At 40.4% G+C, this 9,863-nt stretch overlaps 1 protein-coding gene across 1 annotated transcript; it reads right to left on the bottom strand.

The window, feature by feature from the left end:
• Positions 1 to 3,665: 3,665 nt before the first annotated feature.
• Positions 3,666 to 9,114, bottom strand: LOC120558032 (saxitoxin and tetrodotoxin-binding protein 1-like). Its single transcript, XM_039798859.1, has 6 exons — positions 8,934 to 9,114; positions 8,576 to 8,724; positions 8,383 to 8,453; positions 7,837 to 7,935; positions 7,062 to 7,160; positions 3,666 to 5,204 (listed from the first exon to the last, which is right to left on the bottom strand). Exons 1-6 carry the CDS (start codon positions 9,042 to 9,044, stop codon positions 5,023 to 5,025), a joined length of 711 nt encoding a protein of 236 aa, XP_039654793.1. The 5' UTR covers positions 9,045 to 9,114; the 3' UTR covers positions 3,666 to 5,022.
• Positions 9,115 to 9,863: the final 749 nt, after the last annotated feature.

Here is a 9,863-nt window from a genome sequence, read left to right as displayed (position 1 = left end):
ATTGTTGTTAGTTGCAGCTTCTAAACAGTAGCAATCAGAAATGTCTTATAGTTAAGCTAACTATATAAGCCTTACACCTATGGTGTACAAATCTGATGTTCAGCTACAGTATGGTTTGTCTTCATGTTCTATTACAATGATTTCAAGCCACACAGAACAGGAAAGAAAAATATATCACACCATCCCAGCAAGCGATTGATTTCAAATCGCTTGATCTGAAGGGCTTTCACTTCAGTGCAAGACCATTTGTGAGACAACGCTGGTGAAAATGTACTGTGTCACTATGGCAACCAGCAAAGTGGATGCAAAGATGCAGTCTCCACAAGGCTCCAGCTCAGCAAGAGCATAGCCTACTGTACGTGAGAGGAAGTCCCTCAATAAAGCTTTCCCCATCGCTTAAGGGGAACATAAGGAGATGGTGAGGTTTGTTCCTATTGTCCCACACAGCCATCTTTTATGTCCAGAGGAATGATTGATATACGCTGGGGTATTCAAGTGGAGAAATGCTGAAGAGGCATTTCTATGTTAATTCACCTGCATGGGAGGAGATGGTGGCATGTTTTGAACCTCCAAGGCTTCTGTAGCAATGAAGTAGAGTGCTGGACTGGTAATTAAGAGCCTTTACTTCCACCTCACAGGCCGGCTGATTTAATAGTGGAAATCTGTCAGCACTGCTGAACCTTGGCGCAGCAGGAAAGATGTCAAGACAAGGGGATGACAGCTAATATATCCAATGAGAAGGTCAAGAACCATCTAGTGTAAGAACTGAAGGTGGTCGTGTAACTCGACAAAAATGTAACTGTTAGTATATTTTATAATGTGTATTATTGTTGTTTAAACAATGCTGGTCAGAGTGAATAAAGGATTTGACTGGATGTCTAACTCTCCATAGGGTAGAAGACTTCAGACCATAGCACAGAAACCAAGGAGCAGCAAATCTAGAGCTGAAATAAAGGCATTTATGGGAATCTAGGGAGCCTGGCTAATTAATCTGAAATGTCATAAATGTGGCAGCCTTCATAAGTTAAATGCAGTGTGAAATGTATTGATTCATTTGCAGATAAATCTTTATTTGCACATGACTGGACCTGAATAATTGCACGTTTTCTAAAATCATTGGTAATGGTAACAGCTTCAATTCCTGGCCCGATGGGAATTTTTGCCACCATTTCTGCAATGCTGCATTCAATTCAGACAATGACTGACAGGTGTTGATTATTTCACTCAGGTTAGTGGGCGATACAGGATTGCACAACAATGGCTCCGGTTCTCAGGGTTAGGGTTACTCAGAGGGGAACTGGAGGAAATTGCCATAACCTAACTGTAGAGATTAAGGTTTGACCAGCGATGTTTTTATTCACCATGGATCAAATTCATAAATGTATGGGGAGCACAGGAATTGTCCTGTATGCACTAACTGGGATACAATTCAATTGCGACAAAAAAAAGACAGATAACACACTCTGCAAGCTATCACCTAATAAAATATGTTGCTAGTAGGCTACAGTAAAACCAAAACCAAGCTACAAGGTTGAAACATACTTGAAATTGACATCTCCTTTTCATCACCAGGGAAGCAAGTAGTTTCCCGGCTCACATGCAGTGGTTTCAGGTGGCATGTGTAGAGGGTGAAGTATTGACTGCCTGAATTTAAGATCGTAATAAACCCTAGAAATCAGGCCACATAAAGTTAGGTCTATTAGATGGAGAGATGAAGAGCCTCTGGCTTTGTCTCACAAAGGAGGGGTTACTAAGGAAATTAACTGATGCCCTTCAGAGTGACCACTGATGACTTGTGCAGGAAATGTATGCAACAGTGGGAGCCAACATAAAATAACAGACCATTTGAAAACCAAGCAAAACATAGCCCCATTTTTTTCTTTCTTTTTTTTGACAACATAGACATGAATATACATGCAACTTCCAATTGTTTGCGCAATGCAACTGTAACATTGCAAATATTTAAGGGGGGGGAAGGAAACTGTGTGTCCTTTGCAGTGCCTCTGTTAGCTATATTGGCCAGACCGTGCCTTATTTGGCCATTACAAATTCAAGTCACACATATCGGTCCATAGACAACAGGAGTCAAGCACAGGAGTCAAAGCATCAGGACTGCTAGCATATAGCCTAACGTTATAGCTAACAAACAGGATGAATGAAGCCCGGTTTAAGTGTCTCCCTACCTTTCAGCACTACCACCACCTCGGTACCGGCAGCACCCTCCCCCTCCGCATCGCTGCTGGTCGGGGGCTCGTCTCCCTCAAACAGTTGGTTCACCTCCCCCTGGATGTCTGAGGGGCGCCGGTCGCCGTCGCTCTTGGAGACGATGAACCTCTGGCTCATGGTTGTCGCCGATGAGACAAGCGACGGGTCTTCTTGCCACGGTGCGGGTTAACGGACAAAGACAGCGGAAAATGCTCTCGCTTTTATCGTTATTGTAGTCCACCTTCACCGTCTAGTAAGTTTACCTCCGACTACTACTGACCGGAGCGAACATTCGCTCTTTGTCGTGTAATTAGATGTGTAATGCCGACTGGACCATCTCATCAACCGGTGTCTGTTGGGGTGATGCTGCACCTGGGTCCTAGAGCCGGAGCCCCTTCGATTGTGGCGCCGTTTTAAGTACAATGTTAAAAAAAAAAAAAATGTAATCACGCTTTCTTATAGCCCACTTAACTTGAAAAACGCATTGTGCTAACTATTTGTATTTAGTGTTATTTTTGTAATATATTTTGAAATTATAGCATTACAAAGCAATGCAGCCATCTACAGTTGAGTTGAGGTGGCGTTGCTAGGCAACCACGGTAAAGATCAACTGTCAGTCAACAAGCAGCCGTTGATTTCTTATACTATCTATGGTTGATTATCTGCTGTAAAGTTAAAGTAGCTAAAAATTTAAAATAAAAATTGTATTAAAAAAGTTAAAGGTTTTATAATGTAAAACGATGAGTGGAGAACACTTGCGTAAAAAAAAACAAAAAAAAAAAAACAAGAACAACAAAAATCTAATTGGTTGCTGTTAGGGCTGGATTTCCAGATTATCTACAGATATAATACAAGCAGTGGTTGGCATCAAAAGTGGTGGGGTTCAGCTTTTGATCCAACATTGGATTTGTAAGAGCCAATTAGCACTCAGGGCATTAACAGAAACCAATCTTTGGGTCCTCAATCAGGTGCTACCTACCCGGAAGCACAGACAGTTTTTGACCACACACATAGGCAGAGGGGGTGGGGGTGGGGGGTTACAACCCCCCTAATAATCAAAACTGGCCAGTGTAACCCACCCCAAAGGCACAAATTGTCCAAAAGTGGAGACCTCAAGCCCCCAATGTTGAACCCAAAGTTATGCCCTTGCACACACACACACACACTAGACAGCCACATCACTACACAGCCACACATTAACGGCACGGTGACTGTTTGTAGGTAGAAACCATGAAGACTTGATGGAAATAAATGAAACCCCTGGTTTAACTGCAAATACGATCAAAACAAGATAATAATTATCCAACCCGTAGTACAGCACCTGGGCTTAAAGCTTGGCCTTAGCCTTTGCAGTATCAGAAATTACTGAAAAGGCATTACTAATTGCATTTAAAAAAGGCTCTGTTTTATTTAAGTGTCTCAGTAAGCCATGACAGAGACAGGGACCTAAAGAAGCTAAATAGAATGAATCATACATTTATTTCAGTTTTTTATACCGTGAGATATCAAAATTTCCTCTGTGAAAAAGGCCGATTTATTTGTTGGGTCCGGGATCAAACCAGACACCATCCCATCACTAGCAAGTTTCTTACCAGCAAATATGTGATGTGGCTGAAGCACATACACACAATAATTTTAGCCAGATTTAGTATTTTGCCGTTTTTTGCACACCTTCTTTTTGATGCAAGATCACACAATAGAATCAGATATTAAAAATATATTTCACTGTTTCTTTCAACAGTGTACAACTTTGTTTTTATAGCATTATAGCTCTGTAACATTATTGTGTATCAATGTCAAACATACCATATTTCACTAAATGCACAGGCATAGGGCAGGCATAGGGCATACACTGAGATGTAAATTCATATTGTAACTATTTAGCTAAATCTAATGCAATCCAATACCACAGATCTGCAATAACACAAAGCTTATCAGAATAATTTGTTGTGTCATAGTGGCGTTAATCCATTTCAAGGATGATATGGAGGTTGCTTGTGCTGTGAAGTATTATTACACTGTTGGTGTAAAATGGTGTTACTAATATGTTGATATTACATATTTCAGTGATTCTATACATGGGGATAGGCAGGTTTATTTTTCTAACTGAAGTGTACATGGTGGTTTAAGCAGACATTATATTATTAGTTAGTGTTTAGTAAGTTAAAATGTTGTTTTTGTAAAAAGGGTCTAAGTCTGCTTACCATTTACCAATTACACAATCTAGCTCTGTGCCATTGAGCAAACATCCCTCGAACACATACAGATGTTGATGCTTTATATAACCTCTTTAACTTTAATTAATCATTTAACACATATAAAACACACGTACACACACATGCCAGCCCTGTTATTTTCTTAAAGAGATCTACGCACACACCAAGTATAAATTTCAGGCCACTTACTGTATGTAGGCTACTTTGAAAGCTCTGCATGGAGGCTCCACACAACCATAAATCACGCTTAAATCCTGGCTCAGCGTGTGCAGTGCAGTGTGTGATTTCTGTCTGCATTGCAAAATACTTTTATACTTCAGTGGTCATTTATTTATTAAAAAAGAAAAGAAAAAAGGGGAAAAGAAAAATAACAAAAGAAAATCTATGTAATATTGATGACATTGAATTGTGTAGAAAGCACTGCAGATTACCACTAAAAACCTGAATTGAAAAAAAAGTTGTTTTATGACATTTGAGAGTCTTTACCTTTAACAGTAGTCGATTCCCTTTAAACAATTTATACATCTTGAGTAGGGTTGCACCATTTCACAAAAATATGATTGTGTGAATGAATATTTATTATAGCAGTGCCCTAGCACATTCACCATAAAGTAGCCCACTGTTGCTGAACCCACTCACAGACAGCCTTGTGGTATTTTTGAATGCTCTCTGAAAGACACTTGAGGGGCACTGCATACTCTTTGCCCAGTCTTTGAAAAATCAAGGATAACAATTCTGAATCATCATTGTCGTCCGTGTCCAGTGACAGGCAGTTTTCCATATCTGTGAAGGGAGCAAAAACAAAATTGGAATATAATAGTACTGACAATATAAATTACACCAACCCCACAATACATTTTACCATGCTATGTATTGCATACTATACATACATTTGGCACTAGTGAATAAACTCATCAGAAAGGCCATCTCTGTTCTGGGAGCCACTTTAGAGCCATTAGAGGTAATGGTGGAGAAGAGGATGCTGCACAAACTGGTATGCATCATGAAAAACACCTCACATCCTCTTTATGAGCTCCTGGTCAAACAGTGGAGCCTTTTCAGTAAGAGACTAGTCTATGGGTACAGCCCATGTCCCTTATTTCAGGGATCTTCAACAAGGGGTCTGGAACCCCTAGGGGTTCCTCGGAGTCAACTCAGGGGGGTCTCCAAATAATTGTTAATTTTTGAAAAGTATTTTTCAAAGATTCTTAGTCTTAACATGAATCCAACATATTATTAGCATATATATAAATCCCTGCTGATGATCATAGGCTTACTGGCGTACATGTAAGATGGTCACTAAGGTAAACATCCACAGATACAGTTAATCCTAAGGATTCACTGTGCTAAATGTATGTTTTAACATTAAAACATGACTTATGAAATCATGGCAACAGTTATGCTATTTTGATAGCTTAGTATTCTATGCAAAAAAAAAAGTATGTATAAAGGCTTAAGGCCGCCCTACACGTTATTCTAGGCCCAGTTTAATAAGTAACTTTATTTGATACAATATACTGTATGGGGGGGTCCCTGCTCCATCTCTCTTTCAGTTAAGGGGTCTTTGGCTTTACAAACATTGAAAACCCCTGCCTTATTTGATAGCTCCTCACTCTGTGAATGAACTAGAAGTTGCTCTGTCCCTCCTCCGTGAAGGCCGTCTCAAAGCTCTTATTTCCACCCCAAGGAGCGAGCATCAAGGAGGGATCACCAAGGAGCTATAGGCGAGGATACACGAGAGCAGCCTTCCCAAAAGCCGTACAGCTTAAAGGGTTGCTAACGCCGCCCAAATGGCTGACAAATGTGACGCATCAGAGGAAAAGAACGTCTCATCCCTCTAAAACACATTTCTCGTTTCCTCTCTCCTCCTGTGATTTCCTTGCATCTCTCCCGTGTTTCCTTGGTGGGACAGACTAAGACGCGAGGAAGGGAGGAAATGGGATGAAATTTAGGTGAAGTGAGAAGGACCCAGAATAGACAACGTTTCATCTACAGGATTGTTCCGGTGCCACCCAAGGTTCCGCCTGAAGTCCCTCACCTTACGCTTTCTTTGTGTTGGCATTCTAAACTCTAGGCTAAATAGTAGGCTAAATGAACTTGTTTGGATTATTCTAAAATCTGGTTGATTCGGGAAACATCCTCCGAGCTAGAACCGACAATCAAATTATATTTATCTTTTTTTTTGTAAAAATTTTATCACACACCCCACAGCCATTGTAGTTCCGGAGCTCGCCTCCCTACGTGCATGTTACACCAAAACAAGTTCCTTCCCGGGGCTATTTTGCAGAGGTACCGTCGCTTAGCGCCGCCCAAGATGACTGTGATTGGTTTAAAGAAATGCCAATAAACCAGAGCACGTTTTTCTTCTATCCCAGAATGTTGTGTGGACTAGCCAGACTTTCCTCCGCAGCGCTGTGAAAATAGGTCTGGCAATGCGAAACTAGTAAGAGACTGATTCAGCTTTGCTGTGACAAGGACCGCTACAGAAGGACCTTCCTGCCAGCTGCCATCTCCCTGTTCAACCAGTCCCCTCTGTGTCAGGACAGGGGGGTCAGAAGGTCAGAACATGCCACTACAGTACACTCCCTTTGTTTTCATGTATTGATTGTAAAGACATTTACTCCTTTTTTCAAGTCTCACCGTGGTCTGTGTTTAGGACCTCCGGTTTGGCCCAGCCGAGGCACTCTGCCTGTTTCTCAAACTCCTTCAGCTCAGCAGCAGAGACATTCTGCCTCCTACCTGTTGAAGAGATGACATATTTCAGATGAAAGCCTTGTGATGATATTCTGTCTTAGAATATCTACAGTGTACACCAGTTTAACCCACACCACTGCATTCTCACTCACTACAGTGCTATTAAAGGCCTGTTAGAGATAGGTAGTTCAAAACAAAATACAGAAATAATTCAGTGATAGTTAGCAATATTTTTAGCCGTGCCACTAGAATGGCTATAAGATGGATTGGCATGCAATTTTGTGCAAACATTTATGTCCCCCTTCAGGATGAATTGTAATAACTTTGGTGATCCCTTTACGCTTCCTGGAGCCCCATCGGGTCAATATTTTGTGGTTTATGACCAACTACCTGCAAAACTAATGACATTCCCATCAGTCTCAGCTTTACTTTGTGTGTAGTGCTAGGTAGCTAATGTAAGTATGATATTAACACGCTAACCTGAGATGGTGAACATGACAGCTTGTTAGCATGTGTTAACATTTAGCTCAAAGCACTGCAGTTCCTAAATACATTCAACCTCACAGAGCTGTATATCTTTAGTTTTGTTTCACTTCACCACCTTATCGTTACAAATGTCTTCCTGCAGTGTTAGTGTCATGTTAAGATATGTTACTGTATATCCCCCATTATGGCAAATATCAGTACATAGTTTCTTATTTTATCCCTCTGTTGTCCTTACTGAAGAGCAAGAGAGAGTCAATGTTCTCCTCCCCCTTTACAACCAAGCAGTCAGAACAGCCACTCTGCAGCAACACATCTGGTTCAGCAACTCGGGTATCTGTTGAAACATACGAAGAATGTGAATGGTAATAATACATTAAATGGTTAACATTAAAACTACAATATCATAATCACATCAACACTACATATGTACTGTATAATAAAAAAAACATAAAATACAACAGAACTGTTTCTGTCTCCTATTTCAAAGCCTGCCCTAGGGCTTAAATATGATCATAATCTGTGAATTGTTTAGAATATCTTTTGATATGTATTTATTCTTTATTATCTTTTAATATTCAGTATTATTATTTTTATATAGCAAGTCAAAGCATTTTTTCCATTTTTTTAGCAGACTGTAAGAATAGTAACACATTTCTTTCTCCTTTTTTACAGTCTAGCCTGCAGTGTAAAAGTTTAAAATAGTGATTAAAAGAAGCAAAGACAAAGAGACAATTAAACAATTAAACACCAGCGCACACAGAAAATGAAACAAATCTCTTACTGTTGATGTCATAAAAAATCTTGTTGTTCTCCAACAAAAATTCTTCTGAGGCAGTATCACAATATCCATACCTGCAAAAGGTTTATTAAGATTTAACAACTAAAAGAACAAACTGTACAGGACAGAGTGTTATAGGATGCACAAACATTCTGACGGCGTAAGGCATAAGATTCTTTCCAATTTCATTGCTTACATTTTTAAGATATAGTTGCTCTCATAGACGTTGGGTGTGTTCTTGGAGGTAATCTTCAATGAAACACTTGGCCAAGACACATAATTCAGTAATGTTGTAACCAGACAGGTATTCGAGGTCATGGCAATAAAATACCAACTCCCAGAAATCTGAAATAAGAAAAAAGGGAATATTGTTTGGTTATTTACTTATTTATTTAGATGTTTTATGCAATAATCTGAAACCATTTAGGTGAATTGTTTTCACAAAACATTGCAGAAAAAGGAAAAATATGCACAAATGAATTTAGTAGGTTCAGTTAAATTCTGTCTTGGACCACAGTTTGAAAAGTTAGTTATAAATGTGGAAAGAGACTTACGTCTGAGGCTTTGTCCACTGGCTTCAGCAGCTTCTCACAGACCAGCGGCGCAGGCTGGCACACTGAGGTGAGACTTAGCACAACAACAGCAACACACAAAGTCTTCATCATGGCTCTGATGCCTCACTGTCTCTCTCAGGTCGGTCTTGTAGCAAAATCACTGACCAATAATTTTTGTGCAACATCTACCCACCCCTGTCTGAGTTTGTACAACACCAACTAACCCCCAAATGTTCTATTTCTAGTAACCTTAATGTTTACTTTTCAAACAAACACAAAGTACAAGTACACACAAGTGCAAAAACTGAAGTTGCCAAACTGGAGGAAAAGGGCTGGGGGTCTGTAGGGGTTGTGTACACCAACATGTGTGCACCAACCAGGTTCAATCCATCTAAATGTCAAACACAATTAACAGAGTGTCTGAAATCTATACTTCAAACTGATTCTAAGGAGGTTTTGGAACATGCAATTCAACACAGAAGGGTTCTGCCCCGAAGAGGCGGCCCGTGCCGTTGTTTTGGCCGGCGTGTGGCGCCGCAATGCTATGGAAAGCCAAAAGGGTCACAATTCGTCACAATTCGCACGGCGTTTTGAACGGCGTTTGTGGCGCCACCTGGCGTTTATTAAACGCCACTACACGTCTAATAAACGCCACCTGGCGGTTAATAAACGCCACCACGCGTGTGACGTCACCAGGCGTTTAATAAACACCACCAGATGCTTATTAGACACCTGGTGGCGTTTTGATAATCAACTCCGCCCTGTGGCTTTCACAGCCAATAGATTTGAACTCTAATCACCCAATCAGTAAAGAAGGAGGTCAGGCAACACTAATCAAGCACGGATCTCCTTTGCAGCTTGTTTAAGTAGCCCAAAGAAAATGCACAACTTTGTAGTATGTTACTTTTGTATTGCCAGACATCAGTAGGC

Source organism: Perca fluviatilis, chromosome 4, assembly GCF_010015445.1.
Source record: "Perca fluviatilis chromosome 4, GENO_Pfluv_1.0, whole genome shotgun sequence".
Taxonomy (NCBI): Eukaryota; Metazoa; Chordata; class Actinopteri; order Perciformes; family Percidae; genus Perca; species Perca fluviatilis.
Note: the sequence above shows the minus strand (reverse complement) of the source record. Positions and strands in the feature narration are given on the sequence as shown.